General features: G+C 42.7%; 1 protein-coding gene across 2 annotated transcripts in view; it reads right to left on the bottom strand.

Moving 5' to 3' along the window:
- ADGRG7 (adhesion G protein-coupled receptor G7) overlaps positions 1-20,991 on the bottom strand; it is a 95,909-nt gene that overhangs the window by 58,290 nt on the left and 16,628 nt on the right. The window contains exons 4-8 of one of the 2 annotated variants that reach the window (XM_077294155.1): positions 17,207-17,316; positions 14,909-15,052; positions 12,649-12,740; positions 8,094-8,230; positions 3,599-3,706 (exon numbers count right to left, since the gene is read on the bottom strand). In XM_077294155.1, the coding sequence (XP_077150270.1) occupies positions 3,599-3,706; positions 8,094-8,230; positions 12,649-12,740; positions 14,909-15,052; positions 17,207-17,316 (591 nt within the window). The remainder of the gene's footprint in view (positions 1-3,598; positions 3,707-8,093; positions 8,231-12,648; positions 12,741-14,908; positions 15,053-17,206; positions 17,317-20,991) is intronic. The other variant, XM_077294156.1, reaches the window with a different exon arrangement.

Below are 20,991 nucleotides of genomic sequence, written 5' to 3'. Positions count from 1 at the left end.
GGCTGTGTTATATACTATGTGGGCTGTGCTATATACAGTACTATGCAGGCTGTGTTATATACTATGTGGGCTGTGCTATATACAGTACTATGCAGGCTGTGCTATATACTATGCGGGCTGTGCTATATACTATGTGGGCTGTGCTATATACCATGCGGGCTGTGTTATATACTACGCGGGCTGTTATATACCATGTGGGCTGTGTTATATACTATGCGGATTGTGTTATATACTATGCGGGCTGTGCTATATACTATGCGGGCTGTGTTATATACTATGCGGGCTGTCCTATATACTATGCGGGCTGTGCTACATACTATATGGGCTGTGTTATATACTATGCGGATTGTGCTATATACTATGTGGGATGTGTTATATACTATGCGGGCTGTGTTTTATACTATGAGGGCTGTGCTATATACTATGCGGGCTGTGCTATATACTATGAGGGGTATATTATATTCTATGGGGAGGCTGTGTTATATACTATGTGGCTGTGTCACATACTATTGGGGATATATTATATTTTATGGGGGAGGCTGTGATATATACTATGGTGGTATATTATATTCTGTGGGAAGGCTGTGTTATGTACTTTATACTATGTGGCTGTGTTATATACTATGGGGTACATTATACATTATATTCTATGGGGAAGGCTGTGTTAAATACTATGGGGGTACACTAAATTCTATGGGGGAGGATGTGTTATATACTATGGGGGGATGCATTATATTCTATGGGGGGCTACATTATATACCATGAGGAGGTGGACTGTATTATATTCTATGGGGGCTACATTATATTCTATGAGGGGCTGTATTAGATTTTATGAGGGAGGATTGAATCATACTCTTTGTTGGGGCTACATTATATTCTATGGTGAGGTGGGCTGTATTATATTCTATTTGGGGCTACATTATATTCTATGGGGGGCTGTATTATATTTATATTCTATGAGGGGTGATTGCATCATACTCTATGAGGGGGCTACATTATACTATATGAGGGGGCTGCATTATATTCTATGAGAAGTTACATTATACTCTGTGGGGTGGTTGCATTATACTCTGTGGGGTGGCTGCATTATGCTCTGTGCGGTGGCTGCATTATACTCTATGTGGGCTGCATTACACTGTTTTGAGGACTATGGGGAATACATTATACTATATAAAGAACTATGGGGTGCATTATACTATGAGAAGTGAATTGTACTATATGGATGACTATGGCAGGGCATTATACTACATGGAGCACTATGAGGAGTGTATTATACTATATGAGGACTATGGGGAGTGTATTATAATATATGGAGGACTATGGGGTGGATTATACTAAACAAGCAAAATGCTGCATATTCGAGTGATTGGATTGTTTATGCCAGAATAAAAATCATTGTTCTCAGCAGCACATCGCCCGGTGTAACCTGTAGATGTGCTGCTGATAACATGATACTGTATGGTGATCTGTTAGTGATCTATTAGTGATCATTCTGCCCCCATCATTCTTTCTCAGATGGTGGAAAGAGGCCGGGAAACAAGCGTTGAACGACTTCAATATTGTCGATCACACTCGGCCTGAACTCAGCGCTTGTAAATACAACTGAAATGCTTCTGTGTGATGCGCAATATGTTAGCATTTGGGGTCCCATTTTAAACTTTGCCTAGGGCCCCACTTTGCCTAAAACTGGCCCTGATTGTGAGCCCCAATGGGGACAGTGATGATGTCTGTAAAGCGCTGTAAAATTAATGCCGCTACCTAAGTAAGCATAATAAATATAATAAAATAAATACATTTGAAAAAAATTTCTTTAACCAGTTCAGAACTGGTCAATTTAACATCATTCCTAACCAGGCACATTTTGGGGTTTTATTATACATACGCTTTTTAATGTCTCTAAAAAATTTCTCGGTTGGAATATCTAAATGATTTTTGCCTCTTTTTTGTGATGCATGAGGCTTAATTTTTCAGTAATTTTTATATTACTTTTATTTTGCTTATAGAAAAAGAAAATGTTAAGAAAAAATGAAATGGATTTTAAGTTGTGTTCCCCTTTCCGTACAAATTATTTTTTATTTTAGACATTTTTTAATGAGGGTGCAGCTAAAAACTGTTTTGTTCTTCTGTTTCCTTCCTTTTTATATATTTATTTTTTCATTTATTTTGCTCATCGTACCCCCCATAAGGTCTTATAAGACTTTAGGGGTGGGAAGGGGGTATTTGAACATATTAATACATTTGTTTTATTGATGATTTCCACTGTAACTGGGGCTGGTATGTTAGCCCCAGTTACAGGGGAACATCGTTTCTTTCTCTGCACCATAAAACTGACTAGGTTTTATTTCAGACAACACCTAAAGATTGTTAGATTCTAAACTTGGCTCTGCGACTCAGCAGCATAACGCTGGCATTCACCATGGGAACAAAACTGGCTGTTTGGTTCAGTTCAGTTGCTAAATCAGCCTCTTTTTCAGTCATGACTGATGCTTAGACAGAGAAATGGCTAGGTTTAGCTATTGATATGAACATTCCACCAGCATTCTTCACACAAACACAGCTGATTTATTTATTATGCTTTGATTATATAGCATCATCATATTCTTCAGCGCTTTTCATTATCATCACTGTCCCAACTGATGCTCACACTAAGTGGGAGGAAACCGGAGAACCCGGAGGAAACCCACACAAACATGGCGAGAACATACAAACTCCTTGCAGATGTTGTCCTTGGTGGGATTTCAACGCAGGACCCTAGTGCTCAAAGCAACAATGCTAACCACTGAGCCACCGTGCTGCACATATGTTGTGCTGACATAAGAAAATCTCTCCTGTGTGGATCACAAACTGGAAGTATAGCAGCCAGGATCCTTGAAAGATGCGAATATTAAGATTTTGTGGAAATTTGGGTAATTTTAAGTATTTTATACACTTAAAGATTATCTCAGTCATTTGGAATGACATTACCTCGAATAATATGTTGCATACTTTTCTCATTCAGGTAGATTTTTGTAGTCAATGTGATAATTTTCTGGCTGAAATTGATATTTTTGGTTGGTGTTTTAACTTTGTGTGTGCTGTATTTCCTCTACATAACAGCCTGGACTTATAAATGCTAACAGTTAGATGGCATACACTTTGTCTAGGAAATATGAAGAGGTGAAAAGTCACAGCGACACACTGTGTGACAGATTTAACCCATCTTGCTAGACGCTAAACACTATACTCTTCCTTACGCCAACTCATATTTGGACATATATTTTTGGTTTACATAGGGACACCATAGTGATGGATGTTACAATTTGTCATCAAGCAGAGGCACATGTATATATCACAGTATATGTGGAAAACGGACACCTAAATTATGTAAACACATGGTGTCTAGGGGTTTTTTTTTACATCACATGCACCCATGTTAGGACAGGAGGACAGGACATATTTGCCCTCTCCGTAAGCGATGACCCATAGTAGTCTTTTTACTTTTGCTTTACAATGTTGTAGTGAAGAGTAGGAGCACTGGGAAACTCATGGGAAAAGTAAATGGTGACATAATCAGATGAAGGTTTTTGGCCAAGATCTCACAATTCTCTTATGTACTTACTTCCTACTGGTTTGACAAAAATCTGTACTTCTGCTGTTTCATTGAGTACAAACATGGAAGTGTCATTATCAACAATGATTCTACTGGACACCAGGTCATCTGTTAACCCTGCACACAGACAAACACGAAAAAAAATAAAATCATGTGAAGCCAAATCCATAGATAAAACATATTGACTATCAGTGGTATACCCAGAAGATAGGAGGGTGCCACAGAAAAGAGTAGAAGAATATGAAATGCACACAACTGTAGAATGAGGTGCCATTGGAAGGGAGTGGAAAACTCCTGGCTCATCAAGTAGAAAAATTTTCACTGCACACTTGAAAGTTTTAATGCAAATTTTATTTAATTATTGATCAACACAGGAGCATGTGGCAGACAAAGTAAAGGTATTGTGGTGCAGCTGTAGCACCCTATGCAATGATGAGGCAGTGACCCAGCAAAGTTCAAAGCAACAGTCTTTAATGTTCAACTCACAGCATTACACAGTACACGAAATCCTTTGGATTCAAGCTGGGAACCTTATCCTCCAGGTTGCAGCAGATAAACATGCCAGTCCACCTCCGAGACTTGTTGCCGTGGGCGACTGCACCGCTGTGTACGCTGTGGGTGTCAGGCCCTTCAGCTCCATTGGCTGTTTAGCTCCGCTTGCCTGTGTTGCCTCACACAGGTGGAGCTCTGTAGAGCCTTCTGCTCTGTACTCCTCCAAACACCAGACTGATACTGACACTGAAAAGGACACACCCAAATCCTATACTGCAGGGTTTTTAACTAGAATCTGTGGCCTTTAGCCACATGGAAAACAAGGCCAGGAATGAAACAGACTCTACCACTACCGTCCTGTAGTCCTTTTCAAACCACAAAAGCCCAGAGCAGGTTTTCTTAAATCTGCCTTTGACAAATAGTTTGCCCAAGACTAACACTTACTTTTATTCCGCATTATAATCACAGCAATGCCTGTGGCTGCAAAGCACTCCCATGGCCTCAATACGTCTCCATGCACATCCTGGGGAGAACACTCAGCGACCCCTACATGTAACACCAGTCACTGCTTCACATACTCCCTCTGCGACCACACCTTCCTGATTCCTCCAGGCTTTCTTTTCATATGTGCGTTTTTTATACCTGCGTCTCTGACTCGGGATATTCGGGTTCTGGGCCCGGAAAAATATCCTCATCCTCTCCTGCCAATACCTCTAGAAAAAACCTATCGGGGTTACACTCTCTCCCTAGGTTGGCGACCCCTATGGCAGGCATCCCTGACTCAGGATCTTTGGGTTCTACGCCCGGAACACTTACCTTGGGAGGGTTGACCCTAGTCTCCCACAGGGACCAGAACAGGAGCTAGTCTCTTCCCAACACAGTCCCATATGGAAGGGTCTTCACCACTCCCACCACATGTTTAATATCCCCACATGATGTAGAAAAATTAACCTCTGCGGTCGGGTACTCCCAGATTTCCCCATGGATACCCATCACCTCCACTTTCCGTCCTTTGTGGTTGTCCTCTGCCACAAGGGACCCATGGACCAAAGTCACTATGCTCCCCGTGTCCAAGAGAGCCTCTGTTTGGTACCCATTCATGAGTACCTGGCACAGCTGGGGCTCGCTGTCAATGGAACAGACAGGCTGGGCATACATAGACACATGGTGGGTATACCCGCAGTCCATGGGTTCAGATATCAGGGGGCAGTTGACAGCCACTTTAGGGGAAACTGGACTATTGTCACCCTTACCTCGGGTTACCCCCTCATCACGAGTTCATTCCTGGTTAGCCCCAACAGTGGATTGTGGACTTTTCCCATGCTCCTGTACAATATCCTGAGTGGCTGTATAAAGGTCAATCCAACTTATCAGCTGGTTCAGAGTGCCCAGGTCCTTTTGCCCTACCCAAAGCTGCAGGATGGCCGGCAGAGCCCTCATCAGCTGGTCGACCACCACCCTCTCTACCATCTGGGCCTGGGTCAAAGTCTCAGGCTGGAGCCATTCCTCCACCAACTACAATTTGTCATACGCCTGAGACATGGCGGGATGAGCCTCTGCAAAGGACCACTGGTACACCCTCTGATCATCCCCTTACCTAGGGGTCTCTTCTTGACACTGCTGATCGCCCCTCACCTTAGGGCTTTCCTCTTTACACCGCTGATTGCCCCTTACCTTAGGGGTCTCATCTTTACACTGCTGATTGCCCCTCACCTTAAGGATCTGCTCTTTACACTGCTGATGCTCCTGTTGCTGCCACTGCAACAGAAGCACCTCTTGCTGCTGCAGCAACTGCAGCACCTCTTGCTGCTGCTGCTGCTAGAACTGCAGCTCCTGCTGCTGCCACTGCAGAGCCTCTTGCTGATTCCACTGGAACTGCAGTGCATTTTGCTGTTGCTGGGTCCAGTAGCTCCTGCTGCTGCCAAATGAGGACCACCTGTTACAAAAGCTCCTCTATTTTCCAGCAGGCTTGAGCTGTAGCAATGCCAGTTTGCTCACTGATATACAGCATGCTTTGGGGTATGCCTCAGTTCTCACTGCCTGCATTCTTCCCACCATATGTAGTGCAGCGGTAGCACCCTATGCAGTGATGAGGCAGTGACCCAGAAAAGTTCAAAGCAAAATTCTCTAAAATGTTCAACTCACAGCATTACATAGTATACGATATACTCTGGATCGCAGCCAGGAACCATATCTTCCAGTTTGCAGCCAATAAACATGCCAATCCACCTCCAAGACTAGTTGCCGTGGGTGACTGCACTGCTGTGTATGCTGAGGGTGCCAGTCCCTTCAGCTCCTTCTGTTTGGCTATGCTTGCCTGTGTTGCCTCACACAGGTAGAACTCCACCTGTGTGAGGCAACACAGGCAAGTGGAGCCAAATAGCCTAGGGAGCTGAAGGGTCTGGCATCCACAGCATACACAGAAGTGGAGTCGCCCTCGGCAACTGGACTCAGGAGGTGGACTGGCATGTTTATTGACTGCAATCCGGAGGATATGGTTCCTGGCTGCGATCCGAAGGATATCGTGTACTGTGTATTGCTGAGAGTTGAACATTAAAGAGACGCTTGCTTTGAACATTCCTGGGTCACTGCCTAATCACTGCACATGGAGGATACCGCTGCACTACAGCATATACAATAAAAGTGATAAAAAACATTAAATTATGGTTCTGGGTTTTGTGTTGCATTTGGGTCCTAATACACACTCCTTACATAACGTTTGCTATCATTTCCAGACCCTTGCTTGCAATAATGCTGTTCCTGAAGGCTAAAACAGGTTCTCCCTACCTAGTAGCAAATTGGATGGGTCCAAAATCCTCCCTCTCGAAAAGTTGTATGGTCTTCACTATGATGAATTTGCCCTTAATCACAAATGTGTAAAAAAAAAGTTAAACAGACATCGGCGTATAAAGAGGTCCAATTGGAAGTTTTTGTACACAAACTCGCTCCCAGCTACCCACCATGCAGGGAACTGGAACATAGCCCTTTAATGCATGTAGGAGCCAATACTCAAAGGCCGCGTTTTGACAGGGCTGAAAAAGACCATTAAACAACCACCGATCAATTACAGTATTTACAAACCAATCGGTGCTTATTTAAATGGCCTGTTTATGCAAACCGACCTCAATTCTATGAGCACAGAACAATTGTTAATACAATCGTTCTCGGAGCATAGTTTTGTTGGCGAGAATGATTAATTTTAAAGCACCACTCCAGCATTTTTTTTATTGCAGTGATGGAGTGGTGCAATTAATCTCAGTTCCCTGTCCCTAGTATTATACTCACCCACCAGTAGCCATCTTCATCTTTTATCGGCTCCTCTCCAGTCAGTCTTTTGCAGGTTGTCACTCCCGGATGGTTTCAGTGTTTGCTGGGTGAGCCCTAAGTCACAATTTAATGTAAGTCTATGAGAGTCAAAACCTTGCTCTCATACACTTATATTGACAGCTTGTGACTGTTACCTCTGACTTCCGGTCAGTTAGAAGTTGTTGTCACAAGATGGCAGCCTGGGACCAGATCGAAGCCGAGAACAAGGAAATGCGAATTCTTACTAATTTAAGAAATTAAACACTTCTTCCCCAGAAACCTTAAGAACATTCTAAGTCTACTTACATTTGTATTATCTTGCTGACTTTCCTGTTAATAGCAGCTTGCTGTTTGATTTTCTCTTCGCTTTTATTTATGCAAAATGGCAGTATGCTATTACACAGTATTTTATAGCAGTACTTTGATCATATCCAAACATTTCACTTTTTATCCTGTGTCACATGATTAATTTTGTATGACTCTGCTGTAATGATGAAGGCACAATTATCTTTGACTGAAATAAAATTGTCCAAATTGGCTTGCTCTACAGGTTTGTTCAGAAAAGATTAGAGTAACTTGTATTTTTGTTATTATTTCCTGGTCATTCTGAGGTCAGTGATCCAGTAAGTGGTGCAATACAGGGATTGACAACTATCTCTAGCTGCATACAGAATTGATAAAGATCTTATTGAGTAATGAGTTATACCTCTTAATGACATAAACGAGATTCCATTGAAATTCATTGTTGACAGCTGACGTGTCTCAATCGCAACACTAGGCTGCACCACTGATAACACAGGTCTAGTGTTGTTCACAGAAAGTGCCTCCAGTGTCCTGGTTAAACTATTGAAAATAAGAAAAAAATTTCATTGAAACATGCAATTAGTTTCAGTAATTTACAACATTTAGGTCGGGGTCACATGATCGATGATTCTCTTGTCCAAGAGAATTGGGCTGATTATGCTAATGAATAGCAAAAAAGTAGTGACCACCAATCCAAAATAACAATAATTCAGCAGGGTGTGGTTAGTTTAAAAATTACAAAAACTTTTATTATATATGTCCTTAAAAAGCCCTGAGTAGGCAAAAAGACGAACAAACATATAGTGAAAAGATCGCATGAAAAAACATTCAGCTATGTTGCTGACCACAACAGCCATTTTGGACTCCAGAAGTGACCAAAAGGGCAAAGTTCCCAATAATATGACTGACTCCAGTGCTTTAGTTACATACAGTTTCAAAAAGGAAAGATCCCACCTCACTCTCCTTTGTTGACCTGAGCTCTGGTTACATCAAATTTACATATATAGGAAAGGTCTCACCTCACTTTCCTTTATTAGTCCAAGCTCTGGTCATATCAAATATATAGGAAAGATCTCACCTCGCTTTCCTATGTTCATCCGAACTCCAAGGGACCATAATTAAAAGACGCTCAGGGGGAGGCACTTATTTCATCCATACAATACCCCACAAGAGAAGTCAATCAGGACCCTAGCTACCATGACCCCAAAGGTTTTCTTCCCAACGCGTTTCGTTTCTCAGACTCATCAGGGGAAAGAAGATAAGATGCTGTAGGATAGGTCTATTATCGTTTAAGACCCATTACAAAAATGGAGAATGGACCGGCATACCGTATTGTACACTGTAGTGTCCAGTTTAAATAGACGGCCGAATAATCCTCATGTTACTAACGTACATATGTCATTTCCTGTGCGCCTCAGTGTGAGACGCATTGGTGAACCGCATATGTCACTTCCGGTGTCGACTAATGTGTATAATCATGTGACTTCCGTTCCTATATCATCCTGGAACGCAGCGGCGGACTGCAAACGTCAGGTCCGGCGTCATATCTCCGATATATGGAACGGGTTCGTTTGTTAACCCCTTCTGGAATTTTTAACATTGGGAGGGGGCTACCAGTTCAATAAGTAGCAAAAAGGATTAATAATCAATGTAAATGATCCTAACCTACCTCCATATTGGAGGATCTAGAAAGTGAAAGCACTTGCCGGTTTAATAAAAAAAGGAAAAGAGGAGGATAAGTTCTACCTCCAAGTGTGGTATTTGATTTACCTTCCGAATATTTAAATATTGGCTTATAAGACTCCACTCAAAGAACAGGGTGGTCATGATTCTTAGGAATGTTGGACAAGTTGGAAAAGTGGCCCAAAAGAGGGGGTAACTTTTTTGATAATTTGAACATACAATATATGGAAAAGAGTAGTAGGAGGGACAGAGGTATGTTAAATTCTTGTTCTAATTTCTCCCTACACCATTTATCCTATTCTGTCACCTACCTAACAGTGGACGTTGGCACCCTAAGGGTAGAAAAACGAGAGAGGGCGCCCCCACTCCTCGGTGGCTCACCCTGAAAAATCCCTTGTTGTCCCTATGTGAGAGAAAATAAGGATTTAAAAAATGGAAAAAGGGGGTTATGTGATGTTATGAAACAGTCTAATTTGATGTCTATGATAGGTATGATGTCTTATTTAGCTAAACGTCATCAATCTTCAGTTATTGACCCTATTATAGCCCTATTATAAAAAACAGCTGTAAGTGAGGGTCTCATTCAGACCTAAAGGTGCCTGTGTTTTGAGACGATAGATCCATTTTGTCTCACACTGTAATAGGGCCTGATCCCAGTTACCCCCTCTTTTTGGTACATTGATCCTATCTATCCCCATAAACTTCAAATCACAGCTCTTGCCGCCATGTTTTGAATTCATATGTCTGGCCAAGGGAGTCTCTCTTTTCAACGCAATGTCCCTCAAGTGTTCTCCTACTCGTCTTCTAAATTTGCGTACTGTTTTGCCTATATATTCTAGGCCACAAGGGCAGCCTACTCTGTATATTACACCCTTGGTTCGACAATTGATGAAATGGTATATTTGATACTCATTTCCAGTGACATTACTGCTGAAGTTTGTTCCTGTTTGTATAACATGCTAATGACACTCAGCTCAAACTCTTATCAGAGTTTGACCAGAGTATCAGCTTAGTGTGATTTAATTCTCTCGGATGAAAGAATTAGAGCACACTGAGATGAAGATGGAGAACCTAATTTCTCCATCTTCTCCATTGTCCGAGTCCACAGATGTCAGACTGCACTCAGATGATATCAGCAGAGTAGACTGTCAGTCATTACCTTTGTCACACTGGTAATGCACCCTTTCATTTTCAATATTCTTTGGAAGCAGATTATCATGAAGATCTATGTCCGACCCATAGATCTTAACAGCTCATTTACATATAATGAAAAGTATGTATTTCTCTGGAATTAGACATCAGATTGTAGACATCAGGGTGTCAGTTTATTCACCTTTCTATGACCTACAGGTCCATATAGATGGCTTAGAAGCAGTGGCGTAACTACAAAGTTATGGGCCCCGGTGCGAACTTCCAAATGGGGCCCCCCCCTACCCCCCCACCTTCCCCCGCCCCGCCCCCCTACCCCCCCCCACCTTCCCCTCTATACGCCTCGGACTGTTGCAGGAATCTCCTGCACTGCAACATGGTGTTGGGTGCCAGCACAGCCCGCACAGTGGTATATCCAGCACAGCCCGCACAGTGGTATATCCAGCACAGCCCGCACAGTGGTATATACAGCACAGCCCTCACAGTGTTATATACAGCAGAGCCCGCACAATGGTATATACAGCAGAGCCCGCACAGTGGTATATACAGCAGAGCCCGCACAGTGGTATATAGAGCACAGCCCGCAGTGGTATATCCAGTACATTCCGCACAGTGGTATATCCAGCACAGCCCGCACAGTGGTATATACAGCACAGCCCGCACAGTGGTATATACAGCAGAGCCCGCACAGTGGTATATAGAGCACAGCCCGCAGTGGTATATCCAGTACAGTCCGCACAGTGGTATATCCAGCACAGCCCGCACAGTGGTATATCCAGCACAGCCCGCACAGTGGTATATACAGCAGAGCCCGCACAGTGGTATATAGAGCACAGCCCGCACAGTGGTATATCCAGCACAGCCCTCACAGTGGTATATAGAGCACAGCCCGCACAGTGTTATATACAGCAGAGCCTGCACAGTGGTATATACAGCACAGCCCGCACAGTGGTATATACAGCACAGCCCGCACAGTGGTATATACAGCACAGCCCGCACAGTGGTATATACAGCACAGCCCGCACAGTGGTATATACAGCACAGCCCGCACAGTGTTATATACAGCAGAGCCCGCACAGTGTTATATACAGCAGAGCCCGCACAGTGGTATATACAGCAGAGCCCGCACAGTGGTATATACAGCAGAACCCGCACAGTGGTATATACAGCACAGCCCGCACAGTGGTATATACAGCACAGCCCGCACAGTGGTATATACAGCACAGCCCGCACAGTGGTATATACAGCACAGCCCGCACAGGGATATATACAGCAGAGCCCGCACAGGGGTATATACAGCAGAGCCCGCACAGGGGTATATACAGCAGAGCCCGCACAGGGGTATATACAGCAGAGCCCGCACAGGGGTATATAGAGCACAGCCCGCACAGGGATATATACAGCAGAGCCCGCACAGGGATATATAGAGCACAGCCCACATCTCATCTCATCCCCCCCCCCCGATAATGGCCCCACAGTCCGGTTAAAAAGAAAAAAAAAAACTCTCCTCACCTTTCCTTTTGCCCGCGCTGCTCCCGGCGGCTGCAGTCTGCCCAGGACACTGCAGGTGCGCGATGATATGACGTCATCGCGCACCCGCAGTGTACTGTCAGAGGCAGAGCGGGGAATGATGGGAGAGGAAGCGTCAGGTGACGCTCTCTCCTCCCATCATTGCATTGAACTATACCGGTGTCATAGACGCCGGTATAGTTAAATGCGGCGGCGCCGTCGGCACTGGGGGGGGGGGTTCCGGGGGAGGAACAGCGCAGCGGCCCACTACTGGCATCGGCTCTTCTGGCATTTGCCAGAAGTCCCCGATGGCCAGCCCGGCCCTGCTCAGACCTGCCGGCCCGGGGCCCCTGACCTGCGGGGCCCGGTCGCAATGGCGACCGCTGCGACCGCGGTAGTTACGCCCCTGCTTAGAAGGGTTGATCCTACTGACAGATTCCCTTTGAGCTTTAAAAGGTACAATAAAAGAGGTCCTTTTCCCTCGTGATCTGGTTATTTGTTTTTTCACTGTGACACACTATGAGACCTATAATTCTCTGAAAATTAAATCATTTTGGAAGAAAAAATATTTGCAAAGCTGTAATGATTACCTCAAAAATTAAATGCATAACAATTACCTTTCTGCTTCTTTTTCTACAACTTCATTGCTAAATTTATCAGGTTGAGCACTTAAAATCTGGCTAACAGTAGTAACTGCAGAAACCACCACCTGCAGAAAGAAAGCATTATGGTTATGCAAGTCATATTATGTAGCCGTTGATAGAGTCAGAAATTTTACTGTGTTCATAAAGGAAGGTTAAACTTTAACCAATAGTATTGCTTTGTAGTATTATAGTGAATTATTATGTCATATTAAAATAAGGTTCAAAGAGTATAAGTGGTTCCCTGTCAGAGTACTATTCACCATAAATCGCTCAGCTGTTCTTCTATAAAAACCTGCTACCGGTCTCTGAAGGCTCAATCCTTAAAGGTGATCATTCATACGCATCATACACATTACATGAAAGGTGGGTGAACTCATGGGGACCAGCGACCATCTAACGTGTATGGAGGTGACAGAATAGGGACGTTAGATATCAACACCCAATCTTTTGTTCTCACGGGAGATAAACCACCGCCACAGTTGTCTGGTAGTGGTATTTTCTGCCATAGCTATATCGTTCTTGCCATGTTTTCTCTGACATCATATGGGTGTCAAAAATGTAACCCATAAGTATCATTCATCACTTCCCATTTTCCCACCTCTACACGCCCTACTATGTTCATTTCCCACTTCTCCATGCCCACCACTTACCTATCTCTCTGAATGAAGACAGCTCCCTGAAGAGCTGATTTCCAGGTTTTTTTTGGCATGTTTGGCGCATCGTACTCTTCTGAAAGTCTTAGAGGTCTCCCTTGATTCCAACAGCAAGTATATTTTGGAAGAGTAGGCAAGCATGAATTGCACCCATAGCATTTGCTATCAGTTTAAATGTAACCAGTTCTTAATAAGAGCAAAGAAAAGTTATACTAACTGTACAAAACTTGTACAAAAGATCATAAATGTTGGATTAAAGACGATCTAACCACCTGGACTTCACAGTATGTACTGTTTCACTGTATACTTATACCAGGTTGATAGCTCCAAGAATTCACACTTTTGGAATTCATCAGCTGTAGATCAGTGGCTATTTAATGTATATGTCTAGAGCTTTCACTGTGTAACTCTAAACTCGCCAGTGCAAGTCTGTGGGTGCCATCCATGTACTATTCATTTTTCACAGACTGGTGGGAGAAGCTTGAAAACTTTGATCAGGGTTTATTTTTCATCAGAGAAAACATTATAAAACTCTGACCAAACTCTGATGCTAAAAGCTGACTATGAACAAACTCTGATGCTATAAGCTGTGTCAGGACACACTCGGGTGTCCCAGGACAAGGGCCTCCTTCCCCATCCCTAACGCTAGTGGGCGCCCTAGCTCTCCCTGTTTCCCGGATAACTTCTGAAGGTCAAGATGCCGAGGCCACGTACCTTGCCTTAGCTCCTGAATCCTCAGTCTGTACCCTTCCCCCACCCAGAGAAGAGGGGAGTATAATGTACCGTAACACACCAACAAGACTAACAAGGTAATATAAACAGGGATAAAGGAAAATACCAATCATACAAATATAATCACATAAACAACAGATGTATACACCAGGGAGTAGATGATGGGGTTAAACAAAAGTAGGAGGAGAAAGGGAATTATCACACACTCAAAACCTATTAACTGTCACAGGTAAATCCACCAAATGCATTCTCCGACAACTACTATCAACCTCCAGCCATGCAGTATAAGCAATTCTGACAATGAGTGCTAGCCAGGGTCTAGATTATATAGGAGATGGGAGTGGCTAACACTGCACAGCTGAGAGCCTCAGTTCCAGGAGCTCTCAACTGAGCAGATTAACCCCTGCACAACTAAAATAAATTTACACCATTTAATATGAAGGTGAAATGCTTCTAATCAGTGCAAGAGTCAGAGAAATCAGATGCTGTGGTCTTCTGGCTCCTCTCTGTCGCAGTAAACCTGTGACAAGCTGACTATGACCAAACCTTGATGACTGATTAAAAACACTGATGAAACTCAGACCATTGCTTGCATATGAGAAAAAAATCACTGACGTGTGAATGAGCCCTTAAGAAAAACTTGGAAAGTACAGCACATGCTTCTTGATAAATGTGCTGCATCTTACTCCTGCGCTCCCTTCATTAAGACTGTTGCATAAAATGTCAGTTTTAATGAATCGGGGCCTATGTTGTGTCTCATACAAAACCAGATTCTGTGCAAATACCTTTGTCGTTTATAGCCCCTAATTATAATAATATCTACTTACTTTGGAAAGTAATGTACATACCTCATGCTGTTCCGAAGCTATTGAGGAATCATTCAGTATTCTGTTTACAATCCTCATTGCATTTGAAATGTCATCTGATGTTAGATTCTCAGGTTCAGAGGTGAGGATCTGTGCGGTAGCAGCAACCTCTGGGCCAATGTCAGTCTAAGAGAAGAAAGCGATAAATTAGCACAGAGGTGCAATCAGTTCTTCAAAAGAAACCAAGTCTGAAATCAAAATATGCTATTTAGTGGCCACACTTAGGACAGACGCAGTCAAGTGTATTTTTGGTCCAAGTGCGATCCAACGTTTGTCTATGGGGCCGTGCACATATCCGATTTTTTCCTCGGACAGAGATAGTCCGAAGAAAAAAAATAATTGATGCATGCCTGAGCTTTATGCAACGATCAGATTGCATTCAGCCTTGCAAGTCAAGGAGTCCATGGAAAACATCGAACTGCACTTGGATGACATCGCTGGCACAATGGAGAAAATAAAGAGGTTTTTTTCAATTTTTACATCTTCTCATCCGAGAGAATCAGATCATACTATGCTGACAGTTGGATGAGAGTTTGATCAGAGGACATAATTGGCCTGATTCTCTGGGATGAGAGAATCTGCGGCCATCTGCACCTGCCTTTAAAGTTAACCTGTCACTAGGTTTTGGGCCACTAAACAACCAGCACTGTTATGATACTAGAACAACCCTTTCTCAATCTAAATGTTTGCCCCCTTTAAAATAAAAACACTTACACTCATCATTCCAGCAGTATCGGCACTTGAGTTACTGGTGCTCACGTGAGATTATTACGCCAAAGAGCCCTGCGCCCAATCAGCAATGGCTTCACTGTCCTCACCTTCAGACATATCGAACATCAGCAGGAAGTCAGGGCTGCAGCTTCTCTCTGACTCAATCTTGATGTTCGATTTGTCCAACGGTGTGAAAAGTGAAGCCGTTGCTTATTGGGCACAGTGCTCACGTGACATAATAACATCACATGAGCCCTGGGAATACAAGTGCTATACCTCTGGAACGGAGCCGGTGCCAGAGGTGAGTGTAAGTGTTTTTTTTAACAGAGGCAAACAATCAGATTGAGAAGGGGTTGTCCGTTTAGTGGACAACCGCTTTGAGTAATTATTGCTTACACTATTGGGGCCTCTCCTGTTTCTCTCTGCTCTTCCACCACGGGGTGCGTCATTGACCTTCCTTCCATGAGGAAACAGTAATTTCGAGGCTCACACTCACTCATCCATCTTCACGTGCCCACCATAGCATCCATGTGCAAAGAACAAGCCACGGCCAACACTAACATCCGACCCAAGGCCAATGCACTGCACACCTCACGTACATAAGTCACATCTTTTTCAATTCAGATTCGGGTGGTGTTTGTGGTCATCACAGTCCAACATAGTCCATATTAATCTTTCCACAAGGTATCAGAAAAATACACGGCACCCACCTGTTTCTTCTTCAAAAGTCTTTTTTATTAATAAAAAGAAACTATACATCAACCAAGTTGGAGCAAGCTCCTTTCCCTCTTCAACTTGCTGTATTTTTTATTGAATAAAGATCTAAGCCTTTTGAAGAAGAAACAGATGAGTGATGTGGGTTTTTTTCTTACACCTTAGATTAATAAGATTAAGATTTTTAAATATTCAATGCTAGGCATTTTCAAATGAAAACTAATACAAAAGTGTTCTTATATCTATAGAAACCTATCTGTATTAATATTATGTTTTCTGTACTTCCAATCATCCTGTTGTCTGATCCTTATGGGAATCCTAATGGGAACCAGCCATCAGTTTAATGTTTTACTCTAAAATGCTGTGGAATTTTATTGCAAATACAGTATGAGAAAGAGCCCGGCATGGGTAAAAGTGTCTAGACACAAGGAGAAGAGTCTGATTGGTGGCTTCCCTCTGGAGCAAACTGCTTGGTTTGACATGTTTGACATGTTTTTCTATCTATAGGCAAAAAGGAAATGACATGTCAATCTAGCGGAACCAGGCAGGGAGGAGCCATGGGGAGCCACCCAGCAGACACCTCCCCTGTGCAGACTCTTCTCCCCATGAGCAGACTCTTCTCCCCATGATTGGCTTTTCTCAAACCATGTTTTTTTCTGAAATTCCACTGCATTTTATAACAAAAGAGTTCACTGCTATAAGGTAGATTGTCCCTATTTCATCATCCCAGTGGTTAGGGTAAAATAAAATGCTAATATGCTCCATAACAACATGTAACAATATGGCAATTAAACTACTAACAAAATATAATAGTAATGTAATAATCATAACAAGACGAAAGTAACTGCATATCACCTTATTTGCTAAGGTTTCAAGATTCTCATTACAATATTGATGTGTAAAGTTTCCGTGAACTGGATTTCCACCTTCACTCTTACATTGAATGGTAACCTGTGGGGTGTTAGCTGTTGAAATAAGGAAAATAAGCTACATTTAATTGTTCTTCCTAATTGCTGGCGTACTGAAGTAATACATCAATACAGGTGAATAACACAATCCTGGTCGGACTGGCCTGGTGGGGTATCGTTGACATGCCTGGTGGGCCTGACAGAGAAAAGGAAAAAGAAAAAAAAATGTTTTTAGGGGCATAGGCCCTTTAAAAACGCAGGCAGGGATGCGCAAATGCAGGGTTCACTACCTGCCCCACTGAGACGACCAGGGCTGACGTCACCATCAGGCACACCCAGGTAAGGGTCGGGGCCCTGGATGAACAGAGACACCGTCACACTACGAGGCCCATGGGTCAGGGGAGCCCACTGGGCCTCACCCCCTCAAATACTCACTTCTCTTTTCCCGCACCTCCGTTGTCTTCATCGTCTTCTGACTCTGTGGGCAGAGGGCACGATGACGGCACTACAGTGCGACCTCTGTTCTGAGTACTGCAGAGAGTCTGAAGATGCTGAGTAGACCTGACCTGCGGGGAACTGGAGAGGTGAGTATTTGTTTTTTTTTATTATACTGAATGGATCACTATGTGGGGCCCATTATACTGTGTGGAGCAATATATGGGGCCACTATACTGTTTGGAGCACTGTGTGGGGCCATTATACTGTATGGAGTAACATGTGGGGCACATTATACTGCATGACACATTATATGGAGCCCATTATACTGTATGGATCAAATATATGGAGTCTATTATACTGTATGGGGCCCATTATACTGCACGGAGCAAAATATGGGGCCCACTATACTGTATGGATCAATATATGGGGCTATTATTCTGTACGGAGCACTATGTGGAGCCATTATATTGTATAGAGTAATATATGGGGCCATAATACTGTATGGAGCACTGTATGGGGCCCATTATACTGTATGGAGTAATACATGGGGCCCATTATACTGTATGGAACAATATATTGGGCCCACTATACAGAAAGGAGCACTGTGTGGGTCATTATGCTGTATGGAGCACTATGTGGGGCCATTATACAGTATAGAGTAATATATGTTGCTTATTATACTGTATGGAGCACTATATGGTGCCCATTAAACTGTATGGAGTAATATATGGGGCCAATTATATTGTATGAAGCAATATATGGGGCCATTATACTGTATGGGGCAATATATGGGGCCATTATAAACTGTATGGAGCGATATATGGGGGCATTACACTCACTGGCCACTTTATTAGGTACACCTGTCCAACTTCTTGTTAACACTTAATTTCTAATCAGCCAATCACATGGCGGCAACTCAGTGCATTTAGGCATGTAGACATGGTCAAGACAATCTCCTGCAGTTCAAACCGAGCATCAGTATGGAGAAGAAAGGTGATTTGAGTGCCTTTGAACGTGGCATGGTTGTTGGTGCCAGAAGGGCTGGTCTGAGTATTTCAGAAACTGCTGATCTACTGGGATTTTCACGCACAACCATCTCTAGGGTTTACAGAGAATGGTCCGAAAAAGAAAAAAAATCCAGTGAGCGGCAGTTCTGTGGGCGGAAATGCCTTGTTGATGCCAGAGGTCAGAGGAGAATGGGCAGACTGGTTCGAGCTAATAGAAAGGCAACAGTGACTCAAATCGCCACCCGTTACAACCAAGGTAGGCCTAAGAGCATCTCTGAACGCATAGTGCATCGAACTTTGAGGCAGATGGGCTACAGCAGCAGAAGACCACACCGGGTACCACTCCTTTCAGCTAAGAACAGGAAACTGAGGCTACAATTTGTACAAGCTCATCGAAATTGGACAGTAGAAGATTGGAAAAACGTTGCTTGGTCTGATGAGTCTCGATTTCTGCTGCGACATTCGGATGGTAGGGTCAGAATTTGGCGTAAACAACATGAAAGCATGGATCCATCCTGCCTTGTATGGAGCATCTTTGGGATGTGCAGCCGACAAATCTGCGGCAACTGTGTGATGCCATCATGTCAATATGGACCAAAATCTCTGAGGAATGCTTCCAGCACCTTGTTGAATCTATGCCACAAAGAATTGAGGCAGTTCTGAAGGCAAAAGGGGGTCCAACCCGTTACTAGCATGGTGTACCTAATAAAGTGGCCGGTGAGTGTATACTGTATGGAGTAATATATGGGGTCCATTATACTGTATAAACTATTTACAGATCTCATGTGTATAATGTCACCAGTGGTCACTGTATTATGTTAACTCTAGATACAGGGTATTGTGGTTTTTATTAATGATCGGTATTGTAGTATTCGGTCACTATGTGGTAGTAATATGTGATCTGGTCATAGTATGATGGTATTTCTCTCTTGTATGGTGTATTATTCGGTCATTATGAGGTGGTAATATGTGGTCTGATCATGATGTGACTGTATTTATCCCTTGTATGTGGCATTATTCAGTCACTATGTAATACTAAGAATAATAAATTTAACAAATTAGAAATGAATTACTGCCATAGAAAAATAGATAAATACTACATTATGTACCGATAAAGAGCAACAATTGGAGGAGCAATATCCAGTATAAATCATTTATTAATAGAAATATTCACAATACTGCATACATTTAAACAGAACAATTGTAATACAAGAGAGTACAACTAGATGGAACAGTCCATCTGTGGATGGGTATCAGCAGAAATAGAAAATAACCTGACGAAGCCACAGGCGTGGAGAAACGCGCGTCGAGGTGCATTAGTGCGGGACAGACGTTCTGGCCATCATGACCACAGGTACTACATAGACTTTTTTGTTTTTCCCTTATGCCTTCATGATATTGGTTTAAAACAGGTCTAATTGACATCTTAGGCTATGGGGCTGGTGCAATAAATAGTTGGCAGCATGAGATATTGTAAATTGCTCTTTTATTGGGTGTAATATAATGTTAGACTGCTCTTTGCACCAACACTCAGGGCAGATTATCAGATTACCCTGGGGATGTTCTTAAAGTTGGTCTGTTGGGCCAGGAATTCTGTTCCCGTTATTTTCTATTTCTGCTGATACCCATCCACAGATGGACTGTTCCATCTAGTTGTACTCTCTTGTATTACAATTGTTCTGTTTAAATGTATGCAGTATTGTGAATATTTCTATTAATAAATGATTTATACTGGATATTGCTCCTCCAATTGTTGCTCTTTATCGGTACATATGTTCATGTGGAGGTATATATATCCCTCTTTTCCTTTTGCCTTTTAGATTGGTATATGAGGCGTTCTCTTTTGGTGTATAAATACTACATTATGTACAAATGGAATATTGGAAAAAATTGGAGCTGCAATATTGCTACATGAAGATTTCAGTAAAAAGAAGGTACTTAGAGCATAGATTGGCCAATATATGTGAGCACAACAACCAACATCAAGGCATCCTTCATTGTAGAGTCCCTGTCCTTATAAGACACCTCTCTTGGACTAAAAAGTCTACAATATGTGGGGCAGGAAGAAACCAGCTAATTAAAAATACCTAAGGCTGTAATTACTGTAATTTTCTTATAGCAATATTGGAGTTCTAATTATTCCATAGATACATAATGTAGCATTTATCTAATTTTCTATGGCAGTAATACAATTCCAAGTTTCTAAATATATTATTCTTAGTATTTAAGAGTGCTGCTATATTTTCTCTTAGAATTATATTCTTAGCTGGCACCTGTACACACTAGC

This window comes from Ranitomeya variabilis, chromosome 3 (genome assembly GCF_051348905.1).
Source record: "Ranitomeya variabilis isolate aRanVar5 chromosome 3, aRanVar5.hap1, whole genome shotgun sequence".
Classification (NCBI taxonomy): domain Eukaryota; kingdom Metazoa; phylum Chordata; class Amphibia; order Anura; family Dendrobatidae; genus Ranitomeya; species Ranitomeya variabilis.
The sequence above is the reverse complement of the archived record's forward strand: the minus strand, read 5'-3'. Positions and strand labels throughout refer to the sequence as shown.